The following is a 24,648-nucleotide window of genomic DNA, read 5'->3' as shown; positions in this document are numbered from 1 at the left end:
ATGAGCTAAAAGGATGAGCTCCCTTTTCTCCTCCAACTTTATTCTGCGGTCTTGGTCATTTCCATGTCATTTTTATAGAAAACAGAAACACACTGTGAATATTATTGAACTGTAAAGAAGGAAGGGAAACTGTGCAAGCGTGAACTCAGATAGTCCCAGTCTCACAGCTCACAGCAGCCAGAGTTGTCTTAGCTTGAAGAGCAGAGGCCAGAGTGCAGCCTTGAGACATCAGCCCTCACTTATGCCGCATACACTGGCACAGGGCACCCGGTATCCGCTGCTGTGCTGTGCATTGCCAGCTTCAGGACAGTTCTAACCATGCCCCCTATCTTTCCATGGAAGTGCTAGGGTCACAGATGCACACCACCTCGGTCAGCCTTGAACACTGCTTTCAGGGATTAAAGCAGGTCTATTAAGCTTATGTGACTAATACTTTTACCCACTGAGCTCTTTATCTGATTAGCAAAACAAGCTCTCAGCTATACGGCGTTCTATGGCATGCTTGACAGGTAGATGATGGCCTCCCTTGATTGAACGCAGACAGAATTTGACAAAGCCAGAAGAGAAGCCAGCATTCTTCTCCAGTCACAGCCAGCATCCTTATCCACGATCTTAATTCTTGTCTCTTCACGTGGTTGAAATTTTAAATTCTGCAGCACTGCACTGGGGCTGAGAGGACTGGGATTCTATTCTTGGTGTCATTAGTGACCTTGAGCAGATGATCTCATGACAGGATCTCCCCCTTCACTGTAAACTGAGAAGGTTAACTAGATGACCTCAGAGGCTCTTTTGGGCTCTAAAGTCTGTGACTCTGGAAACACCTGCTCATGCCATTTATGTGTTGGGTATCGTTCTTCTACTTTTCCGAAATGGTCTAGCTTGTGGATTGTGTTATCATTAGTACAAATGTTTTTAAGCCCCTTTTATAATTTCGTGTATTATTTCTTATTAGTAGCTGGTCTTTATTAACTCTTATTAAGTATTGATATATTCTGTTTCACTTTGAAATTGGATTAGCAGGCATGCAATTGTGTGTAAATCTTTCTAAAATGGAGAGCAATGATTTGGGTTATTACTTTGAGATGAATTCAAATGTTCAAATGACTTAAAATCATCTGCATTACACAATAAATGATATGTTTTCTGTAAAATTATTGTTATTTTAACACATTAAAATGTCAAATCATTTAAGAAGTAAAAATATCACCGTAACTGAGGGACTACATACACCATCATTAGTTTTTTTTTCAATTTATGTATCTTGCGCACATAACAATAACCACTATTGTTAAAATGAATTGTTTGGGCGCTCTTGAAAGCAGTTTTGAACAGTTGTTGTCTTTATATCCTATAGGTTTGTTGATGTGCCTATGCTAGAGACAGAGGGAGGGAGAGAGAGAGAGAGAGAGAGAGAGAGAGAGAGAGAGAGAGAGAGAGCAAGAGAACATGTGTGCATGTATCTTTCTGTTTGTCTGTCTGTCCATCCATCCGTCCATCTGTATGTATGTATATTTACAAAATTTTTCAGCATAAAGGGCTAGAAGATATTCACATTAGTGTTAAATTTGAAGTGACTCACTGGTAAAAATCTACATACAATATAAGAAGCTAATGGAAAGGAAATGTAGTTCTTTTTTATTAGCATAAAATATTGAAATAGCCCAGGGAAGCCCAGAGACCATAGCACAACACAACTTCTGAGAGTCAGCCAAATGCTGTTTGACATTCGGATAGAATTTCGGAAAGAACCTTTTTTCTTTCTTCTCTTGGTTCTTGTTTGTGGGTTTATGTCTGTCTGTCTGGAGAGCAGGATCTCACGGAGCCTAGGCTGGTGCTGAACTCCCTCAGTTTCTGAGATCAGCCTTAAACTGCTGATCCTCCTTAATAAAACTGCAGAGACAGTTGCTAAGGTGGACTTAACACAGAGCTTTGCTTAAAGCAACACACAATGAAAAACTAGTGTTACTATTGTTAACCTTGATGCATTGCTGCTACTGCAATTATGAAGCCTAGCTCTTTAAACATAGGAAAGCATTTCTTTTAGTTATTCTGCATGTATAAAGAAGCTGAATTGGTGGCTCACGACCATAATCCCAGGGCTTGGAAGGCTGAAGGAGGATTGTACTAAATTGAGACCAGTCTGAGATGCCTAGCTAGCCTGTTCTGCTAAGTAAGATGTTATATATTAATTAGTCAGTTGACTAAATTAAATAAGTGTATGGCTACCCTGACCAGTTTACCATTATTAAGCAATTTAGTCACATATGAGATAGTGCTTGGAGGTGGGAAAGAAAACACAAAATTCTGACATGCTTCAAATAACATTGTAATATTATACAGGTGAAAAACTCCAACCTGAAGATAAGAGCTTATTACTTAAAATTCAGTGTAACTGATTTGCTATTTTGCCCTAGGGACTTTATTGACTAAAGCAAACCATCAGATGCCTGGAAACATAAGACCAAATAAATTCTCTGTCTCTCTCTGTCCGCCTGTCTGTCCGTCCGTCCATCCGTGCATGCATGTGTGTGTGTGTGTGTGTGTATGTGTGTGTGTCTGTTTCTCCCCCCCCCTCTCTCACACCCCCCCCCCCACACACAGAGCTCTTTCTATTTTACATAAAGGCAGGCATTCAATATGTTCAACACACAATTTGACTCATGCTGGTTTGTGTGTATATTTCATTTTTTTTCTCTCATACTACTTGATACTTTTCCACTTCATCCTGGCCAGACTTACAAAGGCACTGAAACTGCATCTCACTGCGGGGAAAGAGGGAGAGAGAAGGGACAGAGGAAGACGACAGCTCCTAAAAAAGAGTCTACTTTCCAAACAAAAGAAACCTAAATATGCCCATTATCATCATGTGCTGCAACAAGCAGATCTCTCTTGGAAAGTTTAACAAATGTGGGCTCCATTAAAAAAGTTAAATATGTCCTGGACCTGGAGTTGTTTACCCAGAGGGAGAACTGCTCTAAAGTTACAGAGCTCTGGTTGGAAGCAGTGGCCTTAAGGCCGCCTCCAAGTCCCTGACGTCACAGTAGCCCAGCTGCTGTTGTGACACTGAGCTGAGTAGCCCTTTGAGTTGCGATTTGTCCAGACCGCACTGTGGAAGATGGATGGACTTAAAAGAATCACTGAGACTGTTCTTTAAGACAACTAGCTCTCTGCCCCACCTCTTCCATTGCTAGACTGGCCACACAGAGCCTGATCCCCAAAGAGCAAGAAGGTATGTTTCTTCCTGGCAAACTTGAAAGAGCGAACTGGTTAGGGCAGGATACAGGGACCGCTTCTGCATCTTAGATTAAAGATGAGAGTTAAGTAAGTGCGTTTTCAGCATCTCCTGTGCTGACTATGCTTGTGTCTGGGCTTCAGAACAGTGGGCAGGGACCATAAGGGATTCAGCTGCCTTGGAGAAGAGGCTGTTCTGCTGCCGAGGGTGGATTTCTAAAGCTTGGACTGACAGCGACATCCTCACCCCGAGACTGTTTCTCCCTCATTCTCAGCAGTTCAGAAAAACTTTGTTCAGTGTAAGTTTCTATTAACTATTTATTAGAATGCAATCTGTGGTGGGATGTAGTTATTTTTAATATCTGTGATATAAAACTTACAACCCGTGAGTTCGCTGTTATTTGAAATTTGTAATTTAAAAAAAAAACATAGTTTTATTCAAGACTACTATTACATTCCAGGAGTACTATTTTTCTACAGTGTGAGCTCAGAGATACTGGTGTCTTCGAGAAATTGCAGAAGCATCTTTGCTCAAGGTTATTATTTAGATCTTTGCTTCCCCCAGGCCAAGAGTTGTTTTTAATAAAAGCTTGTATCTTATTAGTAAGGGGAACTAAAACTGATGTGCCTGTAGCTTAAATTGAGACTATGAGTAGATAGTTGGAGATCCAAGAATAAAGATGGTGATCCGATGAGAAAACAAGATTGAATTTTTTGGAAACCTTTGTGCTGCATTTCTTTGACCTTGCTAGAAAACAAGGAGTAGGCAGAAATAGCGGTGAACAGCAGTGATTTTTTTTTTCATTTTAATCTAATAAAACCAAATGGGAGGTCTCTGGATAAATGCATTTGCTGATGAACAGCACATAAGGAATATAATTCCTTAATTGCTTAAAATGGTTCCAGTGGTGGAAAATAACCTGGAAAGTAAGGGAAAGAATTTTGAAGTCAGGTGACACAGTACTTTGAGGTATAGGCACGGAACTTCCTAATCCCACAAAATTCATCAGGAGCAACTTATTGTCAGGCCAAATGATTTCTTTTAGGAATTTTGATGTTGGCAGTATTTCCTGTCTCTGACATTTCATCTGGAGTCTGCATCCTTATTTGTGTAAAGGACTTGAAATATAAGAAATGTAATATGCCCAGAAATTTAAAAAAAGAGAAAGTGATGGGCACAAACTCAGAGCAGAATTTTCCTAAATGCAGTAAGATCCGACCTCCTGACATGTCTTAGTTGGCTTGACTAAAATCGAGTTTCAGCAGGCAAGATGGAGTTTAAAATGGTCACAACTGTGATGTAGAAAGCACTGAGCATGCCTCGGATAAAGACGTGACCATGGCCAAAATGAGGTAGGTCTCAGCCGAAACTGCACCAGTAATCCTCGGCTCAACGTTATTACATTTATATCTTTGCTTCCCTCATCCAAAAGCCGTTTATAATCAAAGTTTGTATTTTATCATGTATAGTTCATGAAACCCCCCTCTGCTGTTCTTATATTTTGCTCCCTGGCAGGACTGAACCATCAGCTAAACCGTCTTGTTTCCTGTTACAGCAGGTGCACAACCTACTCTCAACCCTTTACAATCTTGGTGTCTGGCTTTGGGGAGAAGTAGATTAAAGGGAATTATGGAATGCTAGCGTAGGGTTGCTAGGGGTGGGGCATTTGTATGACTAACAAATGTGGCTACCTCTCTACAATTCCTCTAATAAACTTCTGTTCTGAATGAAATTTGGGAATGCCGAAATGAAACAGCGGGAGCTGTGGGGAAGGGGATGTAAAATGGACAAATCCTTTCTTCTCTCCACAGAGATGCCAGAGTCTGTGGGAGGGAAAGACTGGCAGCTAAAAACAAGGAGAGCTTTGATACTGGCTTCAGTGGAGAGCCCTGAAACCAGGCCTTCGAATGGCCGATCCACTTGGCCTTGAAACTTCTCACCACAGAACATTCTGTCCTCACAAAATTGATCATTTAGCCTGACATTCTAAAGACTCAATTTAGAACAATAACAAAAAAGCAGTTTTAAATATTTATCCAACTTTTTACAAGGGACAAATTGTTTTCCACTATATTTAACTTGGCCTATGTCTTTAAGAAAATTGAAAAACACCCAGGCAAGACAGTCAAAGAGAATGTCAGAGTTAACGCATTGAGATTTGATTCCACTGACGTAAAGTTTGAAATAATTAGTTTTACTTTAGAAAAAAAAAAGTGGTTTACACGGACGGACATGAGTGAAGGGAAGGATGAAGGGAAAGTGAGAAGATGTAAGGCAAGAGAAAGAAATCAGCACTTAGCAAGAACTTGTAGTCCTGGAGGGATGGCTCAGTGGTTAGGACTGCTGAGTTCAGTTCTTAGCAGCCACATGGTAGCTCACAACCAACTATGTGATCTTCTGCATTTAATTCCCTCTTTTGGCATGCAGGTGTATGTGCACATAGAACACTCATACATAAAATAAATCTTTAAAATTTCCTTATGATGAAGCAGTGTTTAGATTCTTGTTATGCATTCTCTCATTTGCTACTTAGTCTTCAGAATGTTTTATGCTCCCCCATACACCACTTTGTTTATAGAGTGTGATGCAACTGTGATGCATGTATTGAGGACAAGGCTGAGATCCTAGCAAAGCTAAGAAAATGCCCTTCCAAACGTATTCCCAGAGAAACAGTTGTAAATAAACTTTCAGAAAGCCTTCTTTCTTGTATGAAATGGCCATGGTTGGTTTTCAATCATAACCATTACCATTTAGGAACTAGGTTTTACTCTGGCTCTGGAAAGAGGGAGCTGTATAGATCCGCCCTTCACCAGTGATGAGTTTGACTCTGCAGATAATAAGCTCCGTATTCAGGTCCTCATGCCTGTTTTCCTGGGCTAACATATTTCTGTTATTAGTGACAACACTGATCTAGGGTATTTACAGATGATCTTATTGTAGATAAAAATAGGAAGTCTTGATCACTTTAAACTTTGAGGTGTTGAGGTGTGCCTGGTTCAAGAGGAGTTAGAAATGGAAGCAAAAACAAAAAAACAAACAAAAAAATCCTTGCACCAATCTGTTACAATGATGGTAGTAAATCCTTGCAAGAATGATTTTTGAGCAATTATAGTATTTAAACACAGTTGGGACAAAGCATGGGCTAATTTAAAGCCTCTTTTCTAAATATCCTGTAATTAGTCCACACCTTTTTTTTTTTTTAACAGTGTCTGGTTAAATATGTAGCTGATTCATGATGTCTCAAAGATCTCTGCTTTTGCTAAGAAGTCCCAGAGGCAATTCTTTCTAGTCCATGAGTTACTTTCAGCGCACAGTTCATTACAGATAGTTTTAAAGCTGTCTTCCATTCTCAACACAAACCCAGTCTGCGGTTCCATAGTGTAAAGTTTCTGTAAAGCAAAACAAAACTCCAAATTGGGTAAACTCTTTACTCTCTTCATTTTGTTAGATTTTCATGGTCTGGCTTATAAGTGGAGTGAGTAACAAATGAAAAATCAAACAAAAGAAACCAAAACCACAGAAACAAACAAACAAACAAACTAAAGGAAAATGAGGTTAGAAATATAAAGTGAATAAATGATGAAGGGTCACAAGAACATGTTTGTAACTAACTGGAAATTGCTTGCTTTTCTTAATTGAGTTAATAATGATACTATGAGTGACAAGGAATATGCAAAAGCTGTCAAAGCACCACTGATAAATGGTTTTTGGGGAACTGTAGACACTAACATTAGTAACGGTTTTTTGTTTGTTTTATAAAAAGAAATGAAGCCCTGTATAAAGAGCTATGTTTTTAATTCCTTGTAGTCTATAATAATTCATTCATATCTTGACTGGAGAAGCCTGACAAAAGTAAAGTTATCTTGTACAGTTGTCTAATATGTGAGGTATAAAATATACATCTGTTCTTACTCCATAATCATGCAGACTTGATTCTGCCAGAAACAGTACACATGGACTATTGATAGATTCGTGCATAAGTAACAGGAAGGTTGTAGCATTGTGGCCATAGTTTAATTAGTAATTATGCTAATTGATTAGTGAATGATTGAAAAGATATGGAGAGAAAGGGCAGCCTTGTCTAGTCCCTGATTTTAGTGGGATTGCTTCAAGTTTCTCTCCATTTAGTTTGATATTGGCTACCAGTTTGCTGTATATTGCTTTAACTATGTTTAGGTATGGGCCTTGAATTCCTTTTCTTTCCAAGACTTTTAGCATGAAAGGATGTTGGATTTTGTCAAATGCTTTTTCAGCATCTAATGAGATGATCATATGGTTTTTTTCTTTGAGTTTGTTTATGTAGTGGATTGCATTGATGGATTTCCTTATATTGAACCATCCCTGCATCCCTGGGATGAAGCCCACTTGATCGTAGTAGATGATCGTTTTGATGTGTTCTTGGATTCGGTTGGCAAGAATTTTATTGAGTATTTTTGCATCGATATTCATAAGGGAAATTGGCTTGAAGTTTTCTTTCTTTGTTGGATCTTTGTGTGGTTTTGGTATCAGTGTAATTGTGGCTTCGTAGAACGAGTTGGGTAGTGTTCCTTCCGTTTCTATTTTGTGGAACAGTTTGAAGAGTATTGGTGTTAGGTCTTCTATGAAGGTCTGATAGAATTCTGCACTGAAGCCATCTGGTCCCGTGCTTTTTTTTGGTTGGGAGACTTTCTATGACCCCTTTTATTTCTTTAGGGGTTATGGGACTGTTTAGATGATCTGTTTGATCCTGATTTAATTTTGGTGTTTGATATCTGTCTAGGAAATTGTACATTTCCTCCAGATTCTCCAGTTGTGTTGAGTATAGGCTTTGGTAGTAAGATCTGATGATTTTTTTGAATTTCCTCAGTTTCTATGGTTATATCTCCCTTTTCATTTCTAATTTTGTTAATCTGGATACTGTCTCTGTGCCCTTTGGTTAGTCTGGCTAAGGGTTGGTGAATGATTGATTAATTAGTAATTAATTAGTAAGCTGAACAATCAGGGTTTAGGTGTTTCATTTTATTCTCTTTTGAGTGTGTGTGTATTTATGGGGGTGGGGAAGATCAGCCCAGGGCTTAGATACGATAAGCATAAGCTTCTGCTAAATTACATATAAGTGTTTCTTTCTGCATAATTATTTTAAATAAAATCATTCATTTGTAAATATCTTTTTATATTCAGTACAAATATACACGATTTTATTAATGAAAACTTTCCTCAAAGTAAAAATTTTAGAGTCTAAATTATAAGTGTTTTTAATTTCTCCAATGACTGTGCATTTATTATACTGTCTAAAGTTCATAGTAACTCTATGGATATTGTCACTTTAAATAACATAGTAAAGTCTATAAGAGAATTATATATCTGGTCTTTTAAAGTTTATTTTTAACTGTGTGCATGTGTGTGTGTGTGTGGGTGTGTGTGTGTGTGGTGTGGGGTATGTGCATGTGTGAGGGTGGGTGCCCACAGGCTTCAGAAAAAACTTTTGGATTCCTTGAAGCTGGAGTCACAGATGGTTGTACGTCACCCATTACAGGGGCTGAGATCCAGACGTGGGTCTTCCATAAGAACGGTGTGCAATCTTAAGGTCTGAGCCATCGCTCTGGCCCCCATAGCTGGTATCTTAAATTGTCTCTTCAAACCCTAAATATTCATGTGCTGAATATTAGAAATCAAATTACTTTGGTCATTACTTAGTGTAACCTAAGAAAACAGCTTCCTATGGTTTCCATAACTATTTCCTATAGTTATATTCTAGACTTAAAATAGTTCAGGTGCAAGAGAAGAGGACATGAATAAGTTTGAACACATGTTAAGATTCTCACGGGACAATAATGATACTTTTGATTTTATTTGAGGAAGTAAAATAATGACCTTTTCAAATTTAAGATTAGGCTATTTTCTTGCTGAGACATGAGCCTCTTGAGGTGACCACGTGCTTTGGGTCTTGGTGCATTCTTCCCACTTGATATGGCCGTGATCTCTGACTGCAGAACTCAGTCATTCTGAACTGCCTCACAATCTTAAATTGTGAGCCTATGTAACTAACTTGTACTGCCACATAAGGAGTTAATTCCATTTTAACAGAAATCAGTACACCTAGGCAGATGCAACCATACAATTGTATTTCATATTCAAGCTCATGAATATTCATGAAGAAAGTATATTTTTAGATTACGCAGTTAAGTAAGGAGATATTTATATCATGCATGGGCACTTAGCCAGCTTGTTCACTATAATTTTCCTGTTAATCTCAAAAGAGAAGAAAAGGTCTTAGGACAACACTGCTTTATTGACTGTGTTCAAAAACAAAACCTCCTTTATAATCTGATTTTTGCTATCTTTTCCCTTCTTGTTTAGTTTTCTATAGTTTAATTATGTCATTGACTTTTGACAAAAATAAAATGGTATGTTGACAGAAAGCACACAAGCCTGGGACTCTGTCTTATGTTTATCTCAGGCTTTATTTTAAAGGCAAGTGAGATCTCTTCAAAGCAAACAGTTTAACACTTCCAAGAAACGGCTGAGAGAAAGAAGAGATGAGCAGCAATCCCTTGGCTGACACTCACACAGTTGCCGCGGACCTCCATGGGCAGTGGGAGGACACAGAGGCCAACTGGCATAAGGAAAAGATGGAGCTACTGGACCAGTTTGACAATGAAAGGAAAGAATGGGAGAGTCAGTGGAAGCTCATGCAAAAGAAGATTGAAGAGGTGAGGCTTGAATTATTTTAAATGTCCTGTGTTGTCCACGCTTGAGATGAAAGTCCTGCTGGCATTCATTTTATATTGAGACCTATTTTCATGTTTCTCCTTCCACCCAAGAACTAAATGTCTTGTGATATTTACTAGAACATAACTGGCTCAACCCCACCCAGTGTTATGTCTGGGACTACATTTATTTTATAGTCTTGCATGAAAATGAAGATTTTTTTTTCTCTTCCAGGAATCAATTTCTTATTCTCTGAAGTCAGATGCATGGTACTGAAAATAATGTATATATTCTGTATAAGTGTTCAGATACAGGAAACTAGGAGGAAAATGCAGGAAATAATTTATGGCACATATAGTATTAAGATTATAACTCGGCACTAGAATAAAGATCGTTCCTGAGATGGTATCTGAGTAATGTATACCAAAGAATGTGAAGTAACTCAGCAATATCAAAACATGTGCCATATGCCAAGTAGAAAGGTAGCAGTGGCCATCCACTTTATTCTGGAAGGGGGTCCTCACATGTTAGCACACTCACTAGGAAATGGGTTTTTAAAAAGACATGTCATGGCTCTGATATGGTTTTACTCTCCTTAATCATCTCCTAGTCATCCCATGCCTTTGCTCTGAAACATTTCTTCCTGCATGTGTTTCGGTGGGTGTGCATTCAAGGTTTCTCCAACTGAAAGTTAACTATATTTATTTTACTCTCTTTTGTTTAATATACAGTATTAAATTTTATGGTTGCTTTAACAGATGGCTGGGACTTTTTAAAAGCATATAAGCAAAGTAGGTGCTTTGCATGTTTGTAATGCAAACATACTTTTTTCTGACTGACAACAAATAGTTAGGTTGGGAATAAGATACAGAGTGAAAAGGTGATATACCAAAACAGAAAAAAAGAGGGAAGGGGATAGATGTTACATCCTTCCTCTAAAATAAGTTGAGACATCTATGATTAATGATTCCCTTGTGACCCTCTACAATTTGGAAAACCTTTTCTACTTGCTTCCTTCCCACTCCTCTTACCCACGGACTTCCTACCTGTGATTAAGACAACATAGTTGAGAGTATTCATACTGCCTGTAGAGACTATCTCAATCCCACAAGGGTGTCTTCTTCTGGTCATATACATAATGGTCTACAGTGTGTAGTGGTTGGGTAAAATGCTGATAAAACAGAGGAAATCGTTTCACAGGCTAAAGAAAGTAATAGACACTTGCCCTGAAAACTAAAAAGCAAAACAAAAACACAATCATGTGATTATTAAAGCATAGTGGAGTATTTTTGTTTAATGAATATATTGTTTAACAAATTAGCATTTTCATTTAAAATTAATTGGTTCTAGTTTTAAATTTTTTTCAGGATATTGAGCCATGTGCTAGAGAAGTGTGGATTCCCAAGTATGCACCTGTGAAATCAATGATGTTAAGTAATGATAACTCCTAGTGAGAGCAGCCAACACTGGGCATGGAGATGTTGCGCCTCTCTGCTGAGCCCACGTCCCCACTAATGGCAATTGCTATTGAAAATCCCGGATGTACTTACTCAGTACATTTGAAATTTGGAATAATCTACACGTTAACTAGGATTATGAATACATTGAATTGATATAATCTTATGAGTTTTGTGTTAACTTTGCAATCTTTTCTGTTTGAGTCGTTTATGCTTGTGTCCTATGTTAGAATGGTCATTTAGCTATTGACAAGGGCAGAGTATCAGACAAATCTCCTATACTAAGTAGTTATCCACTCATTACTGTGTTCTAGGGTTTTTTCCTATTTCTGAACCAAATATCCATGAGAAATTATAATGGCATAAAATTACATTTTAAGGTAAAGTAAGCCATAGCAAAAATTGAAGGCTGAAATGAGTAGAGTCAAGGGTCTTTCTAGGACCTAATATAGTTATCAGATGAAGAATGAAAAGCCATGTGTATGATCAGTAGTTTCCCTTGGGTTTGAAAATATAGTCATTTCCTATTTACTTAGGAATCCTTTGTTCTCTCTCTGTCTCTCTGTCTCTGTCTCTCTCCTCTCTGTCTCTCTCTCTTCTCTGTTTCTCTCTTTTCTCTCTTCTCTCTCTCTCTCTCTCTCTCTCTCTCTAGAGAGAGTTTCTTTGTGTAACAGCCATAGCTATCCTGTGGCTTGCTTTGTAGACCAGGCTGGCCTTGAACTCACAGAGATCTGTCTGCCTGATTCCCAAGTGCTGGTATTGATGAGCACCACCATATCCAACCTATTGTGGAATTTGTAGAAGAGGATAGCACCACCAATAATGTCCTTAAATTTATCATGGCACTTTGAGGGGATGTTCCTAATATCACTCATGTTGAACAGCAGTTCAGTACAGATAATTTATAGGCATAATTTTGTAAGCATCTAAACTTTAAGTTTACTGCTGTAGTTTAGTGGCTTCCTTACATTAGTCAATGAGATGAGTGATTAAAATTTTTATCAGTATTAGGGAACTAAAAGGACCATGTATTCTTAATGTATTAATTGTGTATGGTGCTTCTGTGAACTAAAGTTATGCATAAGTATTAAGTAAGTATATTATTATTATAGACCTTTATTGTGTTTGTGAACTATAGATGCATTTGCTTTCAAGTTATTTGACTGTCTGTTTTGAAATATGATGAGCTTGTCCAAGATGTAAGCCGCAGGGGACTCTGACTTCCTTCTTCACTTTATGGGTGAGCTAACAGAGTAACTTCTGATTTGCACAAGTCCTCCATAACAATCAGTGTGGGACTGTCTTTAACAAAGGCAGTAAACGGTCCAAGCTTTAAAGCTGTGTTTTATCATGTAGAGCAGTGATGAATTTGTTTTAATCACAATAAACAACTTTTAAAAATGAATCCGTATCATTGTTGCATTAAAGATATCACTATAATTTCTATACCTTAATAATATAGTTGACCCACTGAGGGGGATCATTAGGTAGAGGGGAAAATATGTTGGTTTACTATAAGATGTGGTTGGCTATTTAGACAGTTAATTTTGCTATATAAGAGTGTATCAGTAAAACATATAATTTTACTAATGTTAATCTCTTGTTAAACACTTAGTAGAGTCAGCAATTAGTTAAACACTAAGTGTAAAAAAACAGAAGAGTCAGCAATTGATTCGGCACAGTGTAATTTTGTGAATGTACTTTTGCATTCTATATAGATCCAGGCTTATTTTATTTTTCAATGAGTTGATTTCTCATCAGAAAAATAGAATGTAATGTCCATGTATTACCTTACTAAAATTAGTCTTTATGGTTTATGGTTCCCAAAGCTTTTCTGGCTAATCCCTATTTTAGAGACACTGCCTGTATGCACAAGCATTAACACCATATTGTATATTGTAATATTGCAAAGAGAACTCAAATGATTTGCTTAGTATTAAAAATATTAATCCAAGCTAGCCATACTGGCATACAACTTTATTTCCAGTTCTGAGACAGGTAGATCTTTAGGAGTTTGAAGTCACTCTGGACTTCAGAATTTGTTCTATGCTACCCAGGGCTACAAAGTGAGAATACCTTCAAAAGAATAATATACTGGTCAAGTGAATTAGGGAAAATAAGTTTTTAATTTTTACAGCTTTGCCAGGAAGTAAAGCTGCGGAGGAAATTGAACATGAATGAACATTCTAAGGTCATTGATCTCTGCCATGACCAAGATAAAACAGAATCACCTCCAAATCACCTCAACTCAGTGCAATGTGAATTCAGAGTGCTGAATCACCAAGATGATCCAGAAAAGGAAAAGAAAACAGAAAGGGGTTTCCTTGGGGAGAAAAGTCAAGCGTCTCAAGAACAAAATATACACAGAAAACCCAAAGTGGGGTTTCAGAATCCTTTGGCCACAGACAGGAAGGCATGTGAGACCTGGGCTGGTGAGAAGACTTCTATGGAGAGTAAAGATTGTTCTGTCGCCCTTAACACAGTAAGTAAGATGCGGGCAGTCAAGAGCGATTTCTAAAGAAGCATTTACCCTTCAGAATACTAACAACAGCTCTCTTTTATGTGCTTTGGTGTGAAGGCTCTTGAAGAACTAGCAAAAGTTAGTGAAGAATTGTGCACCTTTCAAGAGGAAATCCGAAATCGTTCTAACTACAGAAGGTGGGCTGACACATGTGATCTCTGTAGACTGGAGAATAGAAAAGAATTCTGTTTATAGTCTATGAATCTACAGTGACTCATCATGTATATCTTAGCTCATGATCCTTAAAAGTAATCTTCTAGTATGTTTCATAACTTATGTATTAGGAATATGGTACTGTATTCTTTAGGTAAAGTAGACTGTCTTTACAGAATGACAATATATCCTCTACTGAAATTCTCTCTCCCTCAGAGTTTTTGGCCAGATCAAGAACATACAAATAGGCAAACCCAGTTAAATTGGCTTTTGGACTGTGACAGCTTTAACAATGTGGTGTTTGAACACTGTAAGATGCTCTATTTAAACACCTTTATGGCTGGGTCATTTATTTCTCAACAGTGATGCATATAGGATAAAAGCAGATGCACATTTCAAAATAACACATTATATGGCTACATGGCACAAACTCTTGTTTTAGGTCAGAATCACGATGTAAGTTTAAGACTAAATTCTACCTAAGTTGAAAAAAATAGCAATTGGGAATTATGTGTATAGAAAATATGGATTATGCTTTATCAATATTTAGCTCATTGAGAAGTCTGATATTAGAATGCTACAACAATGAGATTCTGCATTATTCTTTAGCTGTCTGGAAACTGAGAATTTCTATACTGACTTGCAACAGAGTTTGTTAGCCACTATGCACTGCCTTCGCTCTGCCCATTGAGCTTTCCTGATGTCATTTGTTGGTACGTGCTTATTGTACATCATTGTAAGTTGTCAAAGAAGCTTTTCATAAGTTGTATAGTATGACTTATTTTATTTATGTGATTTTATGATTTGTTAGTCAACATTGTTGCTCTGTTTGTGTTTTATGCAGAGACTTGGTATTTTTCATTTACAAATCACATATGGTGCAAAGATCTCATGGTGAAAAAAGAATATGAAGTTGGGTGGGTAGGGAGGTAGAGAAGATCTGTGCTGTGGGAGCTGAGAGAAGATCAAAGAATATGAGTAAAATATATTGTTTGAAATTCTTCCAAAAAAAAAAAGCCAAGACCATTGACACATGAATGGTTCACAGTCATCCCCGTGACCCTAGAAAGCACTTCAGAGCCTCATCACGTGGTTTAAAGAGATTGTTCTAAGACTTGCCACACTCTAGTATTTCTGTGTCATTCATTCTCACTTTCTTTGCTCAGTGGGAACACTTCATCAGAGCTCATTTCTTTCATTAATAAAATATAATCTTATTTTCCTTTCAAGTTCAAATGACACATTGCATTTGGAGTTACCTAGCGCTCATGATACTACTTTGAGAGCATCATTCTCAATGTTATTTAAAACCCAAGGAGAAAAGTGATGCCTAAAGGGGAATTATGAGTAGGGAATAGAAATTGCATAGGAAAAGAGGAAGAAAATCCATGGCAGCAGAAAGACTAGAAATGGGAATGTCGAGAGCAGAAACTCAAGAGATTACATTGTCTAGTTTGAGTCTAGAATAAATTTCAGATTATAGGGAAAATGCAGGATGATGCTGAATAAAATTTAGGTTAGATCCATGAATGTAACACTGACAAGTTTGTCCTACAATAAAGAGGAGTTGCAGTAAGTAGTTAGAATATATATGTTTGTGTGAATGTATGTGTGTAAAACATATAATCATATTACTTCTTTATCATATTTATATATAACATTACTTATATATCACATTATATATGTATATACACACTATAAATGTATGTTTATGGATATATAAACATTTGATCAAATTATGACTTTTTTTCTATAGTAGTAATGCATTTTAAGATTATGGCTTTTCAAAGCTCATTTTGAACAGAAAATTGTCACTAATACACCTTGATTTACAATGTTTAGGATGAAATCAGATCCCATTCTCCAGGAAATGCCAAACATAATCCATGTTCTTCCTGAGGACTGCTTGATCAGCAATGGCCAGGGCATTATTCCAACCAATTTGGAGAAAGAAATGAAGAAAAAGAATCTGAGCTGTGCCAGAGGACTCCAAAACCATTCCAGGAACAACTGTGGAATTGATAGAACTGGTTTACAAAGAGGTGAAGCTCCACCAGCTCCCCCTCCAAGAAGCACCTCTCGAAATCTCCCCAGCTCATATTCTGAACAAGCCCAAGAAAGACTGAAAGAAAGTTTATACCATGCATGGGTGGCCCATGAGAGTCAAGACAAAACAAATAGCAATCCTCTTTTCCTCTTGAGGCAGTCCCCACTGTTTCCACAAGAAGGCAAGAGTTTGAAAGATAGTCCCATGTTTTCTTCCTCTTGGACACCAGAAGTCAAAATAGATAGAAAGAGTCCAGGTAACAAAGACATTGGACTTAATTTGTGGTCATGTGACACTGTATTAGGTACAAAAGAGAGCCCTTCCAGGCCATCTCAAAAAACCAGTTTTACCTCCAGTGGAGCAATATTTGAAAGGGTGTTCCCAGATAACCCTACGAAATTGCATTTTGATCAGCATGTGAAAAATGACTTTCATCCCTCAGTGACACAGAAGGTCCCAGTTAGAAGTTACAACTGCAATCTGGAACCAACTCCAAGGAATGAAAAACTGGCTGCAAAGATTGATGAGTTTAACAGAACTGTTTTCAGAACAGACAGAAGTTGTCACGCAGTTCAGCAAAGTGAAATCTATACAAAATCATCTGATAATCTTAATACCTCTGATATCTCCACTGCTCACAGAGCTGACATATCAGAAGGTGACAGAGGGACCAGTGTTCTGAAAGCTAGTGAAGATGTGCCTGTTCCCATGGAAAATGTGTTCAGTGATCCCACAAAAATATACTCAGCAGGCCTGGTCAAACAAATGCAGACATGTGAGAGTCCCAGCAGCTATCAGCTTACACTCCACGAGCACGATTGGAGATCCAACAATTTTTTGAGCAGGCCAAGGTCAGCTGATTCCAGATCAAATTATGGTGTTGTGGAAAAGCTGCTGAAAACCTATGAGACAGAGGCAAGGTCTGCACTGCAAAACTCAAAATGCTTCAGGGATAACTGGACCAAATGTGGTTCTGATGTAAGTGGTTGCATCCTATTGAGTCAACGTTTAGAACACATCAAATGGAGCATTTGCTGTATATGAAAAATCAACAAATGGGTCAAGGTGTAGATTCAAATAGGATTGCAAGTTGAGCAATCAAGGACTTCATCCATCTTTAGCAACAGCTTTGAATCAGTTCAGTTGCTTTATCATGTAGGTAGGATGCAGCCATATTTTGGCATCTTCCTAATGTCTTGGCCCTCTGTGAGGAAAGAACTTAATGAGCTAAGGATATGGTTTTTAAAACTTGAACTAGTACATCATTTCTTTAAGATAAATAATATTAGGAACAGTTGTGGTGACCTCTGCTTTCCAACACTCAGTAGGCAGATGTAGGGGGATCTCTCTGAGACTGGAGTGGTTTCTCAAATGGTTCCAGACTATCTGGGACTATGCAGTGAGACCAAGCACCTCAACAATAATAGATAGATAGATAGATAGATAGATAGATAGATAGATAGATAGATAGATAGATAGATAGATAGATGATAGATAGATAGATATATGATAGATAGATATATGATAGATAGATGATAGATAGACAGATAGGTAGATAGATAGATAGATAGATAGATAGATAGATAGATAGATAGATAGATGATAGGTAGATAGATAGATAGATGATAGATAGGTAGATAGATAGATGATAGATGGATAGATAGAAGATTAATATAAGATGCTTTCCAGAAACTGGGGAAGGTTATTTGTTTCCTTTGTTTAAAAAAGAATACAAAAGAAATACATATTCATTGATTTACAGAGTTTTACTCTAAAGTTTTATTATTACTGTACATACATAATAACTTTTAACTTTCTCAGTTATGCCTGGTTCATACTTTCCCACCTTTGACCCATTTCTTCATAAGGTTAGTCATATGAATGTGTGGGTAAAACAATAATTTAAAGCAATATCTTGTAGAACTCTTATGTTTGTGCCACTAAAAGACTGTCTACAAAATGCCGCTAGTCACAGATAGTCTTTACATGGAAATTAATAGAAAAGGGCACGTAAATAAGCCTTTATCCTACTGTTTTCATCCACTTAAAAGTGATAGTCTTCATTAATTGTAAAGTGAAAGGTCAAGCAAGTTATTTACTAAGAAGACTCATACAAAATGCCCCTTACTATATGTAACTTAACACGACTTATAAGATGTTGTATGGTATGCTATACCATGACTATAACATGAGTTATAAGATAACTATAACATGACTATAACATGATTTATAACATGACTATAACATGACTTATAAGATGTTGTATGGTATGCTATACCATGACTATAACATGACTTATAACATGACTATAACATGACTTATAAGATGTTGTATGGTATGCTATTATCATTGCAAGCATTTCTAATCCTTCCCTGGCCTTTTCACTTCACCAACAAATTTCTCCTGAACTAACAATAAATGCTGAGTGTTTCCTACTTTTCACTGATTAGGGATTTGTGAGGCATTATTTTGCTGTTGACTTTTAGGAACAGATTGTATTGCTTTGTTTCATTTAAAAAAAAAACAGTGAATTAAATTTAAGTCTCCAAAGGAACAATAAAAAAATTGAGGTTATTTCTTGTCTTTCAGTGAGATAATAGCATCTGAGTCTGTCCTTGCTGCCTTTCTCAGATGTAAGAATATTAGCTTTATTAGGAAGACCAATTGGAGGTGCTGGAGAGATGGCTGAACAGATAACAGCACTTGCTGTTCTTCCAGAAGACCTGAGTTCAAGTCCCAGTCACCACAGGGTATTTCACATGTGTCTGTAACTCTAGTTCCAGGAATCCATTGGAACTAGAAATCTAACCTCCTAGTCACATACATGGTACACATATATACATATACAGGCAAATTATCCATATAGAGAAAATGAATCTAAAAAAAAATTCTTGAAAAAGGCCTGTTGAAACCACAAGTATAAAATCTCATGAACACTTTTATTATTGTTACAATGATAATGATGATGATGATCAAAAGAATATTTCCTGGATAAAGGTAGTATATATTAAGAGATTACCACATGTATTTGTGTTTTAGGAATCCATAGCAGTGAAAGCCTCCAATGGAAAAGGATTTTCTCGACCTGCTAGACCAGCAAATCGTCGGCTCCCATCCAGATGGGCGTCCAGATCACCGTCTGCACCCCCAGCCTTGCGGAGGACTGCTGGCAGCTACAACGTCTCTCTGCAAACAGAAGCCTAGATGCTCTAGATCTCTAGCCTGGATTGCTGGATTACAAAAGTTCTCATACCTTTTGCCAAACTGAATATTCAGGATGTTTACAAAGGGTCCTTTTCTCTTTTAAGACCACTGGGACAGTGATCTAAATCCTAACTTTCCATCATCAGTCTTCAGTGTTTTTAATCTATAGGATTATTTTCTTATGTACTTTAATTTCTCTCATTAGTTTTTTTAATTGTCATCCTCATTGACTTTCCAATATGATTTAAGTTGACACGGTGTACAATATTGTATATTCTACCTTTCCTTGCAAATGCAAAAAACAAGGTTCTGTGCATGGCAATGTGTTTGTGAGTGCATGTGTTGTCATAGGAAGTATTCTGGTATGTCTTTAGGTAAAAATTTATGTGCTAGTGTTGACTATGAAATTATAACATGTAGACCTATGTATTCTTTGTGTTTATTTTAAAGCTTTGAAAATATACAATCCTATGTATATTTTGCATACCTTTTAACAGGTACCCACCTAAGGCATCTGACGTTCGTGTATCATTCAATGACTTCCTTGGCCACTAACTATATTGAAAAATAAGAATTATACACAAACCTAACATTATCAAATTTCCAGAAATCAATCTTAAATAGCATTTTAACCCATATGAAGATAACTGATACTATTGATTTTTTTGTTAAATGGAAATGTCACAGGTTTAGTATAACAGCCTTCTAGAGCAAGCATACGATGCTCACACATGCTTTTATATATCATCTGATAGTCTGATGTGGCTTTAACTGTGTACTTGTCTCTCAGAACCAGGATCTTTAGACTGCCTTAATATGACAGGACAAAGGAATGAATTTATTTTGTCATTCTTAGTAACAAACATTCTTTAAATGATATAAAGAAAGGCATCAAATTGTGCTGAATTTTCCTTTCTTTTAAAATTGTCCCAAGTTTTCAGTTGTCTATTTTATCTAGAGGTAAGTTGCTTGTTTTTTTTTTGTTTTGTATTTTATTTGTTTTTGTTTGTTTGTTTGCTTTCTTCCTTTTTTCTAATCATGTCCCCAAAATTAATAGATAAAAGACTAATTCACTTTTTTATGTATAGCAAGAATGAACAGGAACAATTTTTTTTGTTGACAACTCAATTATATTGTTTTTCTTATACTGTATAAAAAGGCCTTAAATTAAATTGGGCATTGATAATAACATAAGAAACAGAGATGTACATCAAGGATATAATCTTCTTACACCTGATGCATGAAATCTATACTGAGAAGTGGCCTAGAAGAAGTAGAAGAGTTAAGGTACTTAGACTTCTACATGGATGATCTTAGAAACAACTTTGCTATACAGTGTTCCCATATAAAAGCAATTATTTTTCATGCCTCCTTAAATATTCTACTTCACCCAAAAATGTTGAGAAATTCTCTTTGCCAAACAAAATCAGTGGGCTTATAATATCCTAGCCACTAAAGGGATTCCACCTTATTATACCATTCCCTGAAGTAGAGAAAATAACTTTTAAATCACAGATTGCCTTAAAAGGCTCGAGACAGTGATGGTGAGATTCACAGTTTACAGTAAGAAGACTTCTAGGGCTTAAGTGGTATTAGGTGTCTAGAATGTGAGTTTGGTGCAAATCACGGAGGTTAGACCCACTTTTCTCAGTCTTGCATACTTCAGGGATCTTTTCTACCACAGGAGATTACCCTAGATACCAGATGCTAGTTATAGAGTACTTTTCCACTAGAGAAGAGAAAACACTGGAGAAGTGGTTCCTTGGAGCATGAAGTGATAACCTAAAACTATTGCTGTTGTCACATCTGTTCCTCAGTGTCCCTGAATCCCAGGTAGTCTGGGAATGACCTGTAACCCCTGTCTTTATGTTCAAATCTGAATGTTGAGATCTTTTTTAAAAACAGGAACTCCTGATCTCATCCCAAAAATAATAAAGAAAGATTTCCAGCAGTGGGGACCTGAGATTCTTAGAGTCTTTAGTAAAACAGAACAATGTAATATTCGATGACCACACTGACACGGAAGCAGGGGCACTGAGTAGACCCTGACTGGGTTAGGACGTGGGTAGTGTCTTTGATCACTTAACATTTTCTTTTCTTATTAACAAGCAATTGCCTTGCAAGGCTTCAGAATCTTAAGCTGCCTTTTCTATTAGCATTTGACTAGACCAATGGGACCATTGTAACACCATATGTTAATATGAATCATAGACTATTAGAACTGAGAAAATTTAGCTTTTCTTCTGGCTCCTTGATTAGAAAACTGAAGAAACTAAAACAAATTGATTAGTCTATATTCCCTTTTAAAGTAGTTTATAAATTTTATGGGAAAGCTTACCAGGGAAGTGGAAGCTGTCACTGAAAATACTTTTTGAATTGTGATTTTTAACTGGTTCTTTTTCTACACTTGGGAGACATTTTCTTCCCTGAAACCTTCATTATGTAATTATCCTTAGGCTTGAGGTCTTTTAATCATTTACGGGAATATTTCATTAGGAATATATATTTAGAGATTTTTCCCAAGCAGATTTTGGAAAAAAAAGTCTTTTTTCATAGGGGATTATTGAAACGTTTAGCTGATCTCAGAACCAGAGTACTTGAAAATCTCTCTCTCTCTCTCTCTCTCTCTCTCTCTCTCTCTCTCCCTCTCTCCCTCCCTCTCTCTGTCTTCTTTTTCTCTTTCCCCTCCCTCCCCTCCTCCCTTCTTCCTCCTCCCCCCTCTGTGTTTGCACTTTCATGTACATTATCAATATTTGCCTTATATCCCCAAACCAAATATATAAGTGATAATTTGTATTATTCAGCACTTCAAACATGACCCATGTCTTTCACTTGTCCTTATAGGAAATGAAGAGAAGGTTTCATTATGCTGAACTTTCCCCCAAACATGATTTACTTCTATGTGAACGACTTAACAAGGCCATCATAAAGTCTTAAAACATCCAACCCCCAAAAGAGTATTAAGTTTCATTAAAAACATCTTTAAACTTTTGGATGAAAAAAATAATTATTTGATATTGAAGTCTTTAGCCATTGGAAGCTATTAAATAAAATAAGTTTGGAAACATTTACTGTTGTAGACATGATAATGTCTTTATTTTCTTCCTCCTGATACTGAATGCCGGTTGGGCCTTGAGTCCAGACTAAAATGCATCTATTGTTTAATTCAGCTGCTCCCAGAATAACCTCAGACTTTATGACAAACCTGTTGACAGCCACATACAACCCCTTATAGCTTTGTGTGCACATCCCCTGTTTCCATCTAAATGGTATTAAATCTCTGAAATATATGAACATATATGATGAAATTAAATTAGTTTTAGGTAGATAACAATTGTTTTGTATAGTATTCTATTGTCTTAAATTGTATATGTTTTCTGAAGTAGAATTTATAACTTATTCACTTCACTGAGAAACCATGCTTTTTTTAAAAAAAAAAAAGGGGGGGGGGGGCGGAGGGCATCCTGAGGCAAACAAAATAAATAAATTGCAAAGTAATTCTTTGGAAAACTTCAGAGGGATGCCTGCTCCTGAATCTGTTTACTTGCAATAGAAATTTATTTTTAAATAAATTTCACCTCCAAGTTGTGTTTAACAACTTCATGATGTTGTAACCAACACTCACATTAGTGTTAACACTCATATTAGTAAAATAAATGACAAGACTTAAAATGGACCCCATTTTGGGTAGGCCTTGGGTTCCTCTAGTCTAAGACTACACTGGAGGAATCTGTCAAGTTGGTGAAGAGTCCAGGTTTGGAAGCATCTTCAAGTCACTATCTTAGAAGAGAGCAGCAGATAGGATGGATATATACTAAGAGAGGATTTGTTAGCTTAACTGACATGATGCATTCTGGGTAGTTCTACAATGACTGGCTGCATGCTGGAGAGTCTAAGAACCTGGTCCCTGCTCAGTCCCTGAGGCTGAACTCCTCTGCAGTAAAAAAATCTGGTACAGAAGGAGGATCTTTCAAAGCTGCTGGTCTTCGGTTCACATTGGAAGGCTGAAGACAAGACATTGAGTGAGGATGTAAGACAAGGATATCAGGAGACACTGATGAGGATGTAAGACAAAGATATCAGGAGACACTGATGAGGATGTAAGACAAGGATATCAGGAGACACTGATGAGGATGTAAGACAAGGATATCAGGAGACACTGATGAGGATGTAAGACAAAGATATCAGGAGACACTGATGAGGATGTAAGACAAGGATATCAGGAGACACTGATGAGGATGTAAGACAAAGATATCAGGAGACACTGATGAGGATGTAAGACAAAGATATCAGGAGAGAAGAGATGGCATCAGAGAGCACACATACAGTGGGAGCACAAAGGGCGATAGCTTTTCCCTTGCGCTTCTTCAGAACTGAGGCACAACTAGAAGGAGCTGCTCACTTGGAGGAAGTGTCTCTCCTTTCATGTCATAGGGGAAATGTCCCCCTTTAGGAAGCACCCTCACAGACTTTCCCAGAGGCATGTTTCTTAGTTGACCCCAGATGTAATCATGTTGACAACCAGTATCAACCATCACAATCCCTGCCAACATGTTTCAGAAGTGTGAAATCTCTGATGCTACCCACAGCCCAAGAATGGAAAGAAGCCAAGCCTCGTTCTGGCTATCCACAATCTGCTCCCCTATAAAAATTGTCCCATGTGTGACTTAAAATTTGCCAAACACTTTCTTAGCCTATAATTTGTTTTCTTCTTATAGCAAATTTCAGGACAGACGTTGCAATTTCTAATTACAAATAAGGAATTAAATAGAGTAACGACTGGCATAAGTATCTCTTAAGATGGTGTTTACAAAGAGGAAGGGCTCCTGAGAAAGCCTCGTCAATCCCTTCGTTCCATTAAAAAAAAGTCAGAGGGGAAGACGAAAGAAGAGGGTAGACAGTGCCCCCAAACTGAGTGTTTGATTTCGCCTTGTAGTGTCCTGGGTATGATGCTCACCGCCAAGCTGTGTGTGTTTAACAACTTGATGATGCTATGACCATCACTCACATTAGAAACCTAATTTCCACGACTACTCTCTGCTTCTTATGTATTTCTGGATGGAGAGTATGAGACAGCACAGTAAGTGAGCAATCAGTCTCTATGCAGTATGAACTGAATCCTGGCCTTTCTCTGTCTTCAAAATAATCAGGGAAGTTTCACCCTCCATAACAACAAACTGCAGGGTAAACAGGGGCCTGCACCGCCACCAGCACTCTTAACCCTCCCTTCCCATTGTAACAAGACACCTACAAATGGGTAACTTGAGAAACAGAACTGTAGTTTTTACAATTCTGGCAGCTGTTGCTAGCAACCTGAGTGTCTGGTAATAGCATTCCTTACATC

General features: G+C 37.3%; 1 protein-coding gene across 1 annotated transcript; it reads left to right on the top strand.

Moving 5' to 3' along the window:
• The first annotated feature begins 3,104 nt into the window (after window positions 1–3,104).
• On the top strand, window positions 3,105–20,132 carry Kiaa0408 (KIAA0408 ortholog). Its single transcript, XM_052169576.1, has 6 exons — window positions 3,105–3,229; window positions 9,672–9,924; window positions 13,517–13,861; window positions 13,958–14,037; window positions 15,896–17,078; window positions 19,140–20,132. The coding sequence occupies exons 2-6, from the start codon at window positions 9,751–9,753 to the stop codon at window positions 19,302–19,304; spliced, it is 1,947 nt and encodes a 648-aa protein (XP_052025536.1). The 5' UTR covers window positions 3,105–3,229; window positions 9,672–9,750; the 3' UTR covers window positions 19,305–20,132.
• Window positions 20,133–24,648: the final 4,516 nt, after the last annotated feature.

This window comes from Apodemus sylvaticus, chromosome 23 (genome assembly GCF_947179515.1).
Source record: "Apodemus sylvaticus chromosome 23, mApoSyl1.1, whole genome shotgun sequence".
NCBI lineage: Eukaryota > Metazoa > Chordata > Mammalia > Rodentia > Muridae > Apodemus > Apodemus sylvaticus.
This window is presented reverse-complemented; position numbering and strand designations above follow the sequence as displayed.

What these genes read in the sequence shown, in the direction of transcription:
- Kiaa0408 (XM_052169576.1), top strand. Translation starts at nt 9,751, where the DNA reads ATGAGCAGCAATCCCTTGGCTGACACTCACACAGTTGCCGCGGACCTC. An exon ending in GTTCTGTCGCCCTTAACACA is followed by an intron (nt 13,862 to 13,957) that starts GTAAGTAAGATG and finishes TTTGGTGTGAAG; the next exon opens with GCTCTTGAAGAACTAGCAAA. An exon ending in AATCGTTCTAACTACAGAAG is followed by an intron (nt 14,038 to 15,895) that starts GTGGGCTGACAC and finishes TACAATGTTTAG; the next exon opens with GATGAAATCAGATCCCATTC.